We start from the raw sequence: 16519 nt of genomic DNA on the forward strand, positions 1-16519 counted from the left end.
TATGATGTAAAATCCTCTGCGTATGCACAATATACAAATACACCTTGAAAGTGATATAGAAACAGCACAAAAAATATAGCTGTTGAAGTAAGTCTTGGTTATCATTTTTTGTCAGAAAGGAGAAGCAGATAATTTTTAGGGCAGAGCTCACAAATTTTGTTGAAACCATTTGCAGCTCTGTAAAGAGAAGATTCCGGTTAAAATGCTTTAAGTCCGTTCTTCCCAGGCACTCACTTATCCTGCAGCCCTGTCCTGGAGGCGAAAGATGTTACCAGCATGTTTCTACTGACGGAAGGCAGAGAAGGGCTAGAGTTTAAAATAATTGTGTTGTGTTCCCTGAGGCCTTTTAAAAATTAACTTGGTTTATGCTTAAGATGATCACTTCTCTTACCACTAGATGGCACCTACACACAGCTGATTGGAAATAAATCTTTTCCAACGTTGTATAATATTTTTTTCAAATGTCCACCTCTACAAGGCCTGTTTCATTCTAACTATTACAGATTACTAGAGATTTACAGAAATATGAAAAGGGATCCACCTTAACTGGGTTGTGGCTTAACGAAGTAACCTAACATGTAGCTTTTACTTTTGAAATTGGCAGTTGTTGGTTACGTCATAAAAACAGTATCAGCCCTGAAGATGAAGACACCTCTTTCAGAGTGCACTTAAGCAGCATACAATTATTTTCTATCTTATTACCATAGCCGGCTCTGTGTTAGGAAAATAAGAGTTGTTAAGGAACTCAGCGTTCATTCATATGCCCAAGAATTAGCCATATTCTCAAACTCTGTCTTTTGTGGAGTCACAAAGGAAGCCCTGCTCATCAGCGATCTCTGCGTCCTCAAATTCTGTCCTGTCGTTCAGCAGGGGAAGAAGGAAGTGGGGAGAAAAAAGAAAGGGAAGAGGAGACAACACAGCTCAGGAGTCACTGCTCCTGATGCCACATTTCACTTTGGCACAAGATTACCACTCTCAAGTAAAAGAGAAGCCAATGAAAGACAATTTCCTTTGGCCTGCTTCTCAATAGAAGTGTCTTTTTGTCACTACTGACTGTCTAGTTATCTTCTTTTTATACTTGAAATCTAGATCCCGAGACATGTATATTACAAGGAAAAAAATACAAAAGTGGCTGATATAAGTATCTGCTTCATCACAGATCCCCCCTAAAAGGTAAATTCATATTTTGCATGCACGGATGCTTATTTCTGCACCATTTTTGCATACACAATTGTTCATGAATATTAGAGGCTTAAAATACTGTATTAAGAAGAAACATTGTCTCTGAACACTATTTTGTATGACATATATTTGCAAGGAGTTGATACAAGTTAAAATGTGTCATTTTTTTACAATAGAATCATAGAATCATAGAATTGCATTTTTACAACTGGAATATTTATTTAGTTCAGATAACAGAAACGAATACCTAACACTATGGCTTGGAACTACATAAATAATTGAATGAAAAGACATAAACAGAGAGTGGAATTCAATCTTAAAACAGTAGGGCCCCAGTTTTCAAAGGTAGTGAACATTCCCAGCTGCCTTCAACAGCTTGGAACCTAGGGATTTTTAGCACCTTTGAAGGTAAGGGTTGGTTGTTATCTGCAGCTTATATAGGATTGTGAACTGTCATGCTGACAAGACCAGAAATTCTGCTTTGAAGGTCATACGCTGGAGCCTGCATCAGCCTATGACTGACTGAAATCCTAACAGTCCTCATGTTAAAGGCAGTCTTCTTTTATAGCACAAGAAGTGTTAAGAAGTGTTATTTCTGTTTTAACTAATGGATCCCTTGCTGAATTTGGAGTTTGAGAATAACCACACTCAGTCAGCCAGGCACTGTATTCCAAACGTGGTCCGTTTTTTTTCAAAGCGATTAATCAAATCTACACTCACTGTCTTTGTTATCTGGTGGTTCATGAGGGCATCTTCCACTCTCAGCCAGGCACTGTACTTCTCCATCACTGCTATTCCCTGTTAAAGCATGAAGGGAAAAAGCAAATGAAACTGAGTAGTGGTCATTAATTTTGAAAAAAATAAATGTGTATATTTTTTAAAACCATTTAAATGAAACTCAGAAAGATCTTCTGTGTACTAAACCAGAAAATAATATTTTAATTCTTAATTAGGATTCCTGCAAAAATAAACGGAAGAGGTGACTGTTAATAAGATACTGGATTGAGAGTTTGTGGCAAGGACTGAACAAACCCCTTAATTTTAGAGTGTATGTGCCACTTTTTTTTCTTTTCTTTTTTTTTTTTTTTTTTTTTTTTTTTTCTGATTATATCACTGTAATCTTACCATGGTAAGAAACTGTAACATTACTGTCCCCTTTATCATCTGGATGATTGCAGACTGACGGCAATAGTAGACTATCCTTAGGTTCAGTGATAATTTCTTGTATCAAAGGTTTCAACAGGTTTTCTTGTTTATCTTTAGTCTCCAAGTCCTTTTCTGAATTAGAAGGCTCTGTAAACAAGCCCTCAACAATGGGTCTTAAGATTTCCTTTTCACGGTCTTGATGTATCTTACACATGTTTGAAAAAATTGCTGTTGGAATCTCTTCTCCTACTGAATTCCCAAATGTGCTTTTACAGGTTTCCTCTACTGCTGAATCACTCTCATTCATTGTTTCTGAAATTATTTCAATCTTTGGGTGATATTCTTGCTGTAAAGATAGAAATTGCAATTGAAAATATAGACTTCTAGATGCAAATATTAAAAGATACGTAGGTGTTTCTTGGAGTCATGCAACAACTATCAGCTTTGATGTGCTGCTCTCCCAAAAGATATAGATGTGCTTCATACCCATGGTTCAACTCCTTTTGTTGATGAACCTTGGGTTAACTACGTGTCATATAGCAGCTGTGAACTAACCACAAACTAATAACTAATAATCATAAAAAAGAAGATGCATTTCAGCAATTCTTACTGTTGCAGCTATGTACCAAAATGAATACAACCATTATGAAAAAGACAAAACCACTCTAATTGTGAAGACTAGATTAGAACCATTTCCTTTTCCCTTTGATTTACACCATACCGTATTGTTTCTGATCCAACCTGAAAACAAATTTCTTTACAACAGATGGAATAAAAGCAAAAGTCTGTGATCCCCAAAAGACCTACTCAAAAACAAGTCACTGACAATGGGAAAAAGGTTCATGGGCTCATATCTACTCTTTACCTTCTTCAGAACAGGAATTTAATCTTGATTCTTCCACTGTTCAGCAGAGGACCTTAACTAAAAGGTTCTGGGCTGGAATTCTGCTAATGAACCAATAGCATTTCATATAAAGCCGCTATTTTTTGGTAGTAATGCCACAGGAACAGGCCTGAAAAGTCTACATTTCACCACTGAGACTGCTCTTCACATGATTTTCTAGTGCTCCAGTATCTATCATAATGGATATCCAGTCCTGGTCATGGTCTTGGGCAAACTGCTCTAGCTGACCCCACTTGAGCAGGGAGGTTGGACCAATCATGTCCAGAAGTCCCTTCCAACCCCAACTATTCTGTGATTCTATGATAGATTGAGCCTTGCTAGTACTGTTTTTAAGATGTGACTTAACATGATCCTATTCAAACACAGGGACCTAACAAACACCTTCATCTGACTTCAGTTAAGAAATGAACACCACTGGGCCCATGAGAGCTGGTAACACTTACTTCCTTACTAATCCTTTTAGTTCCCTACCCCTTTTCTATTTTTCTCTTATCTTCTACATAATTGGAAGCTTTGTTAGCCAATATTTCTTATTTCACAACACTGCTATGACTCTGTTACCAAAAGAGCAGATAATATCTATGCCTTACACATACTGAGTGTAGCAAACATTTACAGTGTCTTGGATCAACTGGTAAAAACATGTACTGTATTAACCCTGTTCCAGTAAGGTAAGTATGAGTAAATGACAGCACTAGAATCACAGCAGTGCTTTTCATCTTTGTTGTTTTCTTCTCTTTTTCTTCTCTTCTGTTTGTCCTCGTTTATCTAGCACATTAGATTGAGCACAGCACACAACATCAATGTGGGCATGATTCAACGGGGTTGGAACTGCCCTGTACCTGACTAGCCCAAAACAGAGCTAAGGAGTTTGGATCTATCTATACTTTGACCCGAAAAGTCTGATTTTATTCCGTAATAGGCAATTTGTACAATCCATTCAATTCATTACAACATACTAGTATAGTATATTTTATTAGTAATCTTCATTAAAATATTGTATGCTACTAGGAAATTAGTCTTATTTGATTGTTGCATTACTTTTAGCTTTTCATTCTATTTTCACAATGCACTAATATGAAAAAATCATATTAAAAATGTAAATGTATAAAGAAAATCTGCTGAAACATCTGTTTTAGTTATAAAAGCCTTAGCTGATCACATTTCTCAAGATAGCATTACACAACTTAGATTACCCTCATTTTGCAAGACATCATTACTAAATGTCTTTAGAGAAGCATCATCCCTGGAATTAAAAAGAATCTTACCTTTTGAACAAAGATCTCCTCTTCTGGAGCATTTACATCTATATCTTCTAAATCAGGCAATTCCTAAAGACAATCACAATATCATTTATCAGTGGGAAACGCTAGCTCTAACACAACATCTCCATCTCCTTCGTAATCCTCTTGTGGGCAAGAGACCAAATATTTTGGAATACATCACTGTCACTCTCTCCAAGCAGACAGTTTTCTCTGTTAAGTACATGTAGGAAAAGGAAAGTTCATCTGTCTCCAGAAATGGAGGAAGACAATAACCTTAATCTCAGGCTGTATACTCTTTTCTACTATGCTGTGTGATTATGAACAAAAAGAAGAAAAAGGATACACAGCAATGTACTAAAAAGATTTTAAAAGGAAACACAGTTTATTTATGTCTTTTACCTATTCAACAGATTTAATCTTAACTACAACTCATCTTATGGGTAAGAGTCAAAACATCACTTCCAGTCTACTTGAAATAGTTTATCAGTAAATGCTGTTAATACAGTTAATAATCCAATGCTTTACTATGATGCCTTGTAACTAAGAAATAGGAATTCAAACTTGCTGAGAATTGTTTTTCCTCAGACAAGTCCAATCATTTCAACTTTCTATTAGATAGTATTATCTAAGATAACTGTCTGTTGCTGACACAAAAACAAAAATAGAGAGTGGGAATACAAAATCACAAGTAGAATAGGATACTTTTTTGCCATACTTTAATGTAGAACAATATTGGCAAAAGCGTCTGCTTTAACAAGATATTTTTAGAGGTTACTGATTTTGTAGCAAGCTGGTTGGCATAGCAGCATCAGGAATATCAAATCAGTTGTGTATAATCTGTACTGCTTTGCTTGGTGAAGATTGTTACAGAATCAAAATAAACAAATGAAATTTCTGTTTCCTTATGCGGTTGCGGTTAGTACAGCATGTCCTGAATTCATATAAAGCTATATAAAATATGAAAAAAAATACAAATTGAGATTTGGAGGCTAATGTTAATGGGTGAATTTGATGTCAATAGCAAACTGAAATAGCTGTTAGTCTTGTTCCAGTCAACAGGGTGTGCTTGCAGACCAAACTGTGTTTCTTACTAAAATTATCCTAGTTCAGACATTTAGAATGTAATTCATGCATTGCCAAGGGGTATGCATAAATACTAGTTCTCAGTGAACAACTTCTAGTTAGTCCACAGATGATGCACCTGTGGCTTGTTTATGCCTGACTGGGGAATGTCGTAACAACTGCATGACAAATCCTCCTCCCCTCTCCTCCCTTAAGTTACTTCCACGACAAGCTACAGAGTCTCGGATATGAATAAAGACCACAGTGCTGTTCCAGAGCATCTCGACCCTGGTATCTTCACACTAATTTCACACTATGTCGATGCTAAGTATCTTTGGAAAATCTGCACTAGTGTAAGTATTGGAGGTTGTTGCCAGAACCTCATTTCATTACTAAACAGCAATTGGAGAATGGAGTAGCACAGAATACTGAGATGTATATTAATATGTTTTTTTCTGTAGATCTAGAATATTCATACTCCTCATGCATCAAAAGGAACCTTATGCACATATGCTGAAGAGTTCCTTTTATGCTATGCTAAAGTTTGTGCAAAGAAGCTTGCTATGGTGCCAAGAATAAAAAGGGCACTGAATCTCTGAGATCTTGACATTGTGGGTGCCTACAGTACTGATACTTATTTAATGCTTTTATTTCAGACATTGAAAAATATGCCTGTAAAAATAGTACTGTGTACGCTCGTAATTGCTGTGAGAGCCCGCAAATTTTCTCATTAATCCTGTCATTAAAAATAGCCAAACAGGTGGATGCAGTAATGAGCCCTCTACTGAAGCAGTGAGGTGAGCCCTTAGATAACAGGATGGAAATTCTTCCTGGGAAGAATACAGAAAAGATGTAACAGAGCTTTCTAAAATATTTAGCAGTGGCTATATAAGAGATGAAAGAATACTTTAAGTGCTCTGGGAAATCATAAGTTCAGAAGCTTGCTCAGCTAGTAGCATAATATTCTGACACCATCAGTTCAGCAGTAGTGTCATAATTAGAATATGTTGAACAGTTTTCCTTTGGAGTCAGATTATATTTTTCAGTAATATTATCCATGTCTTCAGAGTGAAACATGTTTACACGTTCGTACCAGGAGACAGAAATACTAGATAATAGAAGAGCATTTTAGAAATGTTAATCATTTATGGTATACATGAATAATGCATATTCTGCCTCTTTTAGAAATATACTTGAAAGTTATATTTTGAAAATTATATCACTAATATTTACAATGCTAGATAGTTATTTATTTATTTTTTTTGTGCAGTAGTTGACATTCTTAATTGCATATTTGATTGAGTTTTGCCTAATAGACACATTTATCCACTAGCTTCTTTTTATTGTGATTTACATTCTTTAAATGAAATTTCTTATTAACTTTTCCAAAAAGAAATCACAAAGCTAAAAGGTCAGCTTCATGTGATCTAAGGATAAAATAAGCTTTGGAAGCAGTGATAATTTCTTTGGGCATATTATGTTGTAGAGAATGAATTAACACTACAACCTTCCTTTTTGTGTGTGTGTGTGTGTGTGTAATTCCTTTTCTTTCCTTTTACTTTTCCCGATACAGCACCTTTCTTAGAAACCTGACCATACACTTTATTTAGCCAAAACTTTAGAGGTATGTATTTGAGAGCTAACAATATCCAGATCTGATCCAAATATCCATATCTCAAAATCTGAATCTATTACGTACGTCAAGATAAAGTTTCTCTGGTGTCTCCAGTTGGATTTGTTCTTTTTCAGTATATTCATCCACTTCAGAAACTATGGCCCTTTCAGGAGCCATCTTCTCTCCTGGTAGATCTACAGAATAAGAAATAGGTAGTCACAGAGAACTAACTGAATAGACTTTGTATGTTGCAACAAAAGCACTATAGAACCTAACAACTGTTGTGGATCTGACTAGTGTTGCAGAATTTTCAGCTGAATCCAGAGCTTTGTCTTTCCATCATATTCTTGGTCTATCTTACAATGTATAAATTAGTATTTTCATTTTTTAATAATGTATTTCATATATAAACAACAAAAAGCATTCTTGTACATGTAAAGGCATAAAACCACCTCTTGACTGACGCCCAGCTTCTGCTGGTGTAGCTATATCACACAGTTTATGTGGGCCTGAGGGAAGCCTGTGAGCTATGATCCCTCTCCAGTCCTGTCACTGAAACTAGTACATATGAGAAACAGTTCCACCTTTATAAAGCAGCACGTTGGGAACCCAGACCTGTTTCCACCATTGTATTTAAAGAATAATTTATCCAGAATTACTTTATTTTCAACTAGTCACAATGGAAATCTAACCACATGTTCGTGTTCTTATCTACCAATCAGCTTTTTGGGGATCACAGCACAGGGGAACTATACTAAGACAGTTTGGCTTATCATCTCCATTTCACAGTTTGCTGTGATTCTTCACTGTGTACATTACCATCCGCCTTCCTGTTGAAGTTTGAGCATTTGTATGAGTTTGATTCTGGTGCATCCTCTTGAATGTTAGCAGGAATATTTCCAGAGGGGAAATCTGTGTGATCTTCTCTATTTGATAGCACTGTTATTGCTTCATCACAAACATCAAAAGTTTCCTGTACAGATTCCTCAATCTTCTGTTGATTTTCTGCCTCTTCTGATAGGTCTGATATCTCTGATGTATTAGAAATTCCATCACTGTCATCTGAATTTTCAGATATTCCTACAGAAGAAGTTCTTTAAAATTACTGCGTTAACTTGCCATTTCTCAGTCTAGACACCCCAGCTGTACTACACGGTCTTAAAGGTTTGGCCTAAAATACGCATCAAAAGGCTGTACTACACGGTCTTAAAGGTTTGGCCTAAAATACGCATCAAAAGCCTGCACTCTGCTTGAGCAGCCATTCATGTATCAATAGGCCTTACAAGATTGGAGCCATGTTGTGGATTTTCCATCTCATTAAAAAAAAAAAAAAAAAAAAAAAAAAAAAGCAAAAGTGCTGAAGTAAATTGCTGTCCAGTATCCATAATTAACTTTGAGCCATTCACTTTGAGAAGACGCCCAAGTGTCTACATTTTAATATATGCTTGAGCATTTTGGTAGATCAGTGGTAACTGCTCCAAGTTCACCTTTATGCAATCTACTAGCTCACTGAACAAGTTTTGCTTGTTATTCAACCACATTTCAGAGAGAGCAAAACCACAAAATTTATCAAAAGAGCAACCCTCTGCATGGTACTCCCTTCTTATTTGTCTTCTGTGTGTTGATCTTCCACTGTTATGGAAAAGCTAAGAAGCTGGGGACTATTACTGTTCATGAATTTATGCCATCTTGAATACTGTGACAGGAGAATTTGTGGCACAAAAAAGGACAGTAAGTGAAGCAGAAGGCCTTCCTTAAACTGCCTGCATTACCATTGCTGTGGATAGCCTCAAGTCATCACCTGCTCATGAACGTAGCAGTGCAGAGGTAGCTGGATGTGAACTGGCGAGGCAGTTATTACTGGGTCTCCCTAGTACAGGGAGTACTATATGCGTACTCAAGCCAGTCTTGCCCTGCATCTAGGGGAAATACTGCTCTTGGGGTGTCAGTGCCTGTCTCCAGTCCTGAATGACTGCTGGGACTGTTACTCCCCTGCCCAGAGATGCAAGTCTGTTAGCACTCAGTCACATACAGATTTGGGTACCTGGCTTGTACGATCATATTTGGTTGTGCTGATGTAGAACACAATGGCTTGAAGAGCTGGGACAGAGTGTTTGGTTTTTTTTTTTTTGTTTGTTTGTTTATTTTATTAGCAATGAGAAAGATGATGATTGCTTTAAAGCTGTTCAAATTAATCTAAAAGTCATCAAGTTCAAATGAATCTAAAATTCATCAAGTAAGTATCTAGTATGGGAAAAGAAGATTCTTAAGTATATTCCAAAACATTGTATCATCCTGCTTATGAATATTTGGACAATATTATTAGTTTTAAATAATCAAACTAAAGCAGACACAAACACAATCTTTTCCCAAAATACTAACAACAAACCTTCTACGGTCTCTGTTACATCTCTGTTTTCACACTTTGCACTGGCATCTTGTTCTTCCATATATTTTTGTCTTTTCTTTTCTTCTGCTTTTCTCCTGATTCCTGCTAAAGCATTCACACTATCTTGGACTTTTTTTCTCTCTCTGGTTTCCCATTTTTCCCTTTCTGCTTTCTCAGCTTCAAGCCCTCCAGTGGCCCAGGCTTCTGCACAGGCTCTAATGAAAAAAAAGAGCTCATTGTAATGTAGCTTTAAAAGCTCACATGCATAACGAAAGAGAAATTTAAAATATTTGCAATGGATAAAAGGCAGATAGTATCGACAATCCCTTAAGCAACTGGGATGCATATATCTTGCATGTGTAACTACAACAAAAAGAACCGAAGCTATTCTCTGCAAAAACAGAGATTCATGAGAAGTGCTGATCTTGGCTCTGCTTTCCCAGATGCCCGTTCAGTTTCAATTGAGATTATGATTTTTCTTTAGGCTATAGACTGTATAAAACAAAAATTTTCACAAGAAAATTAATTTTGAAAAAGGTGTGTTTTCTTGTGAAAAAGATATGTTAAATACACATTCCTGCAGTATAATACTGCTGTACTCAAAATCAATTGTCCTCAGTAACTTATAGTGCTTAGTCTTCCTTTGAAAATATTGATCATTAGCATATGAGCTTTATTGCTGTGTAAAGAAGACATCTCCGTTTCTTACCTATCTTTTGGGAAAACTGGTCTGTCATCCAGGTATGTTAGCTGTTTTAGTCGAACAGTAAGTGTTTTTCTATAATTAGCAATTTTCTTTATCACTTGATTTCCCATCAAATTAAGCACACACTAGGTAAACAAAAGAAATATTTTTCTAAGTTGAGTAGCAAAAAACTACCTACTTGGGTATGCACTATCACTTTAAAAACAATAAATAAATAAAATACCTGCTCTACAATCACAGACAAAGCTGTTTTAACATTTGCTTTAGACCACAGACCTATCACATACTGGACTTCCTGATAAAATCATTTAATAGGATGTTGACTCACATACATGACAAACCCTCAGCTATACTCTGCTTACCAGATTAGGCATGGCCTCCAGTATGGGTATAATATTTGGATCATCTAGGTAGTTGTGGGAAAGATCAAGGACACAAATACTTGGACAATCTCGCAAATGCTGTATGTCTTCCACTGTTTGCAATTTATTGTGAGCAATCTGCAGAGTGTGCAGGACTTTCAGACAAGCTGTCAGACAAGAACAGTACAATCAAAGGAAAGGTAAAAATCATTCCTTACAAAGGATTTTCTGGAAGTAGAAAATTGCATTTTCAATATCATTGTTTAATATTGAATTATGAGGATTTTTCTATAAATTTATTGACTTCTGCCATATATACTTATTGGCTATTCCTCCAAAACTATTTTCTCCACCACTAGAAAAATGGTTGTTTTAGGATGGTTGATCATTTTTAATTCAAGTTTCAAACCAGTCAGTTACACAAAAGCAAGAGTATTTTTTTCAAGTTACTGCTAACGTACAGAAATAATGATATAGAGAAATTATTTTTTATTTTCTGCTGAAGACGGAATAAATCCTTTTATAGATGTAAGAGACTGGCAATCATGTCTGCAACTGCCAAAGGACATCCTAATTGCAAAGTAAATAGCAAAAACTGTATTATTAGCCTGTCTGCACAACAGGTAAGAATTGAGACTATTAAGAAGCGTGGAAAGGGTACTTAATTGTTTGAGATATCCACGTGTAAGAAATTATTACATCTTTTCCATTTTCTCCTCTCTTCAAATTGGAAAATACATAGGTTTGACTTCAATAGGAACCTTATGGACTTTGGTATGGGTACTTCGCAGAAACTTAACATGAACAAAAAAAATCTATGGAGACTACTGCCACTAATAATAGTCAAAGATTAAGAAAATGGGTGCATTTTAAGTTAAATGTTGCACCAACAGTTCTTACAGAGATTCTCAATGGTCTTGATATAGTTGTTACTGATATTGAGGGAATCTAGCTTTTGTAAGGCTTCAAGATTTTCAATTCTATTAATTAAATTGAGTTGCAAGTAGAGGCAACGCAACTCTGTCAGAGCCTCCAAATTCTCGATTTTTGTTAAGCCATTGCATTCTAGCCATAAACACTTCAATCCTGTATATTCTTCAAGATTCTCCAGGCGGTCAAACCCTGCAAGGGAAAAAAGAAAAAAAATCTTTGGATTAAATTGCATTGGCTGAAAATCAGTGTTTGGAAGAAGAATTTTCATTAAACCAGTGTTGCTGATGCATTCTGTGAGCATGCTTGTATTCAAATTGATTTTCACTGATTTAATAGTACAGTCCCTAGACCACAACGTAAGAAGATGTGTTCATTGTTTATCACTTTCTTCCTAACCATTTTTATTTGGCATCTAGAAGCTCTAAAGCTGGAAAAATATTTTTTTATACAAACACATTTAAAAAGGAAGAATACAGATATTTTCCTCTAAATGCAATCTAGACCAGTATTTTAAGACACAGTTTATCAGTGGCTACTGTTTTGAAAAAAATGTCCCTTGATTCCTATTGATCCTTCGAATGATGCCACAAAGTGAATTAGGCCTATAATCATTTCACTCTTCTGCCTTCATACTGACTCTGTTTGTCTCACAATTACATTATTATATCAAATTAAATTATATTTCTAATTCAAAAGAATGTTTAGACACTTTACTTCAGTGAGCCATAAACTAGTCTCTGCTAGAATGCTATTTAGAGTAATAAAGCGAACTCGTCTTCTTGTTTGTGTCTTACCTTTATAGTGTAAGTAAAGTGTATCATTTAAGGACGGGGTCAAGTATAATTTCTGCTGCTTACAGATGTCTCGTAGGATCTTTTTTGTCATTCTGAAATAATAATGGGAAGCAGAAACAAACTAAAAATATATTTCAGTGTGCATAGAAATGTTTTTTATTCAGATTTCAATACAACATAATTAATAGTTCTTTCATGCAAGAGAAATATCTATTTCTTACAATAGCTTTCCATTTCTATCTGTTGGAAGTGTGTTAGAAGGTTCTTCCTACTTTTACTAAAAAAAGGAGAGCAAGTAGGAAAGTAGGTAGGGAATTAGAGAGTTTATCTTCTTGGACACCAAGAGAATGATCCTTGGATAGACTCTTGTTCCTTTCTCTCCTAGTCTTTCTTCCATTTCTTGCTGCTTTGGAGCAGGACCTTTAGGGCACAGACAATAGCCAACATCTATGCAGGGTCAGGATCTCAGACTAGAAAATCAATAGTTATCAATCTAAAATTTTAACAAAACATTGACTCTGAAATACCACCCAGAAATACAGAATACAGAGCTGTGGTAGGCTACAAATGCCACAGTAGGAAAATGAGTAATATCTGTTCAGTCATAACTGCTTAATATTGAGCTCCACGCTTTTGAGGATTTATGCTAGTGAGAAGCCAGAAAAGGCTAGTCGGTCTGAAGCTGTGTGCTGCGGACATACAGTGCAGGTATAGAAGACTCGGCAAGAGGCAGTGCACAGAAAGCTACAGTGTGAAAGAGCAGAGGCTGCAAGGGCAAAGCACTTGGGCCAGCAGCCAACGGTGGCTGAAGTAGACCAGAGAGGCTAGAAGTTGCAGATGGCAGTGAGCTAGACAGCAAAACTCAAAGTGGCAAATGAATACCCAGGCGGCCTGAGAACTGTTCAGATAGAAACGAGTGATAGTGGAGAGCAGCTGATGAGATGAATTTCACAGTTATCTGGGACCCTGTGCTGGAGAGCCCTGGTTGACAGTTTGATACAGTTGGATGGGCCTAGTTCCCTAGCACAAGCTTTGCAAAGAATAACAGGATACTGTTTTGGAAGGTCAGTATCGAGAACTACTAAAACTTCTGTAACATTACAGAAGGAAACTTGGGAAGCCATCAGGAAAATACCTAGCAAAAACATTTTAAAATAGGAAATACCCGTTTCTTCCTGTTCAGGAAGATTAGATTGTGTCCTAAATAATTTTTCCAGTACCTATCCTTCACTTAAAGAAATATTGCAACAGTACAATAGTATATAACCCAAAAATATTTCTTACTGTTAAATTCAGTGTTAGCAGATTGAACTACACATTTGTGGCCATTGGTATTTGTAGGACTAAGGCTTACAACAGTAAGATTTTCTTGGTAGGAAGATATTTTTAAAATAACAAGAAACTTGAGTAAAGATGGTGAAGTAAAACTTTTAATAAAGACTTTTCTTTTAAATATATTTACTTTTACACTGAAAATATTTACTTTTACAGTGATTACACTGAAAATCTCAATAGTGTTGAAGAACACAACTCTGATACAGGGGCAATTTAAAATATAATTGTCAGCTTGTAACTGTCCTATAAGCTAAACATGTGTCTGAAATAAATTTTTGAAGGAATGGAGGATTTTAAAACTTTGAGCAAAATTTTAAAATATGTACTAGTTTTGGTGTTGTCAGCCCACACACATTATTATATGCACATCATCTATCTACTATCCGTCAAATAGACTATATAATTTATCTAAAGGGTAGTTTGCAACTGTGGTCATAAGAAAGCACCATGAATGCCACAAATATCAAGGACAATTCCTGATTTGTTGATTAGTCTCATGTTTATCTTCAAAATAATTTTTCTGAGTTAAGGCTAATATGCAGAATAGCAAAGCTCCCTTTGACTTCAGTGATGCCTGGATTTAAATAAGCAACATCAATAACCAACAAATTACCTTACACCGTTCTCCTTTTCTTCTGTCTTTTGACTGAACGAGCTGGTTACGGATTTGTGATCACCATCTGGTTTTTGTTCATTATGTTGATGTGTTCTGGATATACAGCTGACAGCCTTTTCCTGAGTTTTAATATCTTTGTTGTAAGTAAGAAAAAATGCTGTAGGTTAGCAGCATGAGTGGGTAAAAGTGTCATGTTCTCAATTTAAAGAAGTATTGAAGAGCACCTGAATATACATTTCAAGAAAAAAAAAGTGTTCTAACTTGAGATTTTTACTAACATTTCCATTGAAAGGAAACTGTTAACTTCTTTAGAAGGCAAACGTAGTAAAATCAGAAAAACTACTAAAATATTGCATTTTCTAATTCAGTTTTGGAAATCAGCTCTGAGAGGTAGTATTCATCTTAAGAAAGATTATTATAATATACAGTGACCATAAGGTACCAGCATCAAAGTTCTTACAGTCTTAGATACCTTTTATACGTTACATTTAATTACTGATAATTTGAGGTTAACGACTGCTAACTTCGCATGTACAGAGACTAGAGTAATGGCTTATCTCAGTCATGTCAAGCATTGTAGCTGTTTGCTAGTCTTAGCTCTTCTACAAGTTTACCATTTTGCACTCTTAAGGTGTCTCCAGTGCTATACTCATTCAAAATGTCTTCGGGCTGCCTTTGATTAATTACATGTTCAGTAATCTTCTCTTCAGATTCTTTCTCTGCACCTTCTAGTTGTACTTGCAGTTCTGGCACTTAAAAAGAGACAGTGCAAACAAGATGATTGGAACAGATCATTTAAAAATCATCACAATTAAAACATTTAGAGTTCATGTTAGCTGTACGATTGTAAAATAAAAAAGATATCCCTCCAGAAAAAAAAGGAAAGAAAGAAAAAAGGAAAGAAAGAAGAAAGAAAAGAAGGAAAGAAGATTAGCAAAAAAAAAAAAAGGGCAAAAGAAGGTAGCTAATTATGTTAAGTGTCTGTTATGGCAAGATTTTCACTGACTTCAGTGGGAAAAAGAATAAACTCATATTGCATCCAGATGGGTAATAATAGGCTTGAATTCCAGTTCTTATATTGATAAAGTAACTAAGAATATGTACTCAAAAAATAAATTGTCAAATGTTCACTAAATTGACCCAAGTGAGCCAACTGGAGGAACTTACCTGTTTTTTCAGAGTTGTCTTCACTTTCTGTTTGGGTAGCTTCATTTCTAGTATCATTGAGAGACTCTCCTGATGTCTCTTGCCCAGGAGCCTCCCCTCCAAGGCCTCTCTCTGCGGCGCCGTATTGCGGTTGCATTTCTGGCTACGTGATTTAGACAAATACCAGTCAACTCAGCATTCGACATACAATTCCACCTCCAGACAAAATGTCTAAAGACTTCAGAAGGAATAGCAGTTACAGATAAAAAAGACCAGTATAGGTAAATTATGAAGCCTGTGTGGAGCTACAAGCCTGGGGCTAGTCACAACGGAGACCCTCCAAGTCAGGGAGAGTGAATCCTAAGCCTTTCTGTGACATATCTCACTTACAATGCAAAGGGACCACAGCAGAGAAACTTCGCAAAACGGACCAAGCCACTTTTCTCCTTCAAAGCAGGCAGGCGGAGGATGTGGTTATGCTGCTCCCTGACGGCACAGCCTGCTTGTGGGTAACGCCTGAGCCCTCTCCTGCTGTCGCTGGAAGGAAAGCAGAGCTGCCAGGAGAAGCTTTAGTCTCCTAACAGGATAAAGGATTGGGATGCTTTATGTTTCTCCCTTACCTCTTTGCTTTGCTTTGTTTTGTTTAGCCTGTGAGCTCTGAGGAAAAGCCTGCTGCCCTACGCGGCCGGGCAGACTGACTCTCCAGTTACGGCTCCAGTTCCCAGATCGCGGCTCGGGCAGAGCCCACCGGCGCGGTGCAAACCTGGGCCCGGCTGCCCGGCACCCGGTGGCGCGTCTGGTGCTTCCCGGGCAGTGACAGGTGTAAAACGCGGAGGACGGAGACCCGCGGCGCGCCGAGGCAAGCAACGCCCGCCCGGGCCGCCCCGCAGCCTGCGCCGCCGCCAACGGCCGCCGCCGCCGCCAACGGCCGCCGTCGCCATGGCGACGCCGCGCGCCGGCCCACAACCCCCCGCGGCCGCTCTCGCGGCAGCTCCGCGCCGAAGCGGCGGCGCCGCCTCCGCCTCGCCGCGGGGGAAGACGCGCCTCAGCGAGCCGGGAGGCGG

The 16519-nt window shown here is 37.2% G+C and overlaps 1 protein-coding gene across 4 annotated transcripts; it reads right to left on the reverse strand.

The window, feature by feature from the left end:
- Positions 1-1444: 1444 nt before the first annotated feature.
- Positions 1445-16357, reverse strand: DNAAF1 (dynein axonemal assembly factor 1). Of its 4 annotated transcripts, none has more exons than XM_062586396.1 (15): positions 16076-16357; positions 15846-15992; positions 15477-15618; positions 14924-15061; positions 14307-14442; positions 12359-12450; positions 11532-11753; positions 10632-10798; positions 10273-10394; positions 9564-9778; positions 7994-8254; positions 7259-7368; positions 4501-4563; positions 2308-2674; positions 1445-1980 (listed from the first exon to the last, which is right to left on the reverse strand). In XM_062586396.1, the coding sequence occupies exons 3-15, from the start codon at positions 15610-15612 to the stop codon at positions 1883-1885; spliced, it is 2127 nt and encodes a 708-aa protein (XP_062442380.1). In that variant the 5' UTR covers positions 15613-15618; positions 15846-15992; positions 16076-16357; the 3' UTR covers positions 1445-1882. The 4 variants fall into 4 exon arrangements, with proteins under 4 accessions (XP_062442380.1, XP_062442382.1, XP_062442379.1 ...); XM_062586398.1 differs by having other exon boundaries at positions 14924-15055; positions 15846-16009; XM_062586395.1 differs by having other exon boundaries at positions 15846-16009.
- Between the last annotated feature and the right edge of the window lie 162 nt (positions 16358-16519).

This window comes from Rhea pennata, chromosome 13 (assembly GCF_028389875.1).
Source record: "Rhea pennata isolate bPtePen1 chromosome 13, bPtePen1.pri, whole genome shotgun sequence".
In the NCBI taxonomy this organism is placed as follows: Eukaryota; Metazoa; Chordata; class Aves; order Rheiformes; family Rheidae; genus Rhea; species Rhea pennata.

Bases quoted from the DNA above. Each gene is read 5' to 3' on its own strand.
- DNAAF1 (XM_062586397.1), bottom strand. From the start codon at position 15,612: ATGCAACCGCAATACGGCGCCGCAGAGAGAGGCCTTGGAGGGGAGGCT. The intron at 14,443-14,923 runs GTAAACTTGTAG...CTTACAACAAAG, and splicing joins CACCTTAAGAGTGCAAAATG to ATATTAAAACTCAGGAAAAG. The intron at 7,369-7,993 runs GTAATGTACACA...CTTATTCTGTAG, and splicing joins CTTCAACAGGAAGGCGGATG to ATCTACCAGGAGAGAAGATG.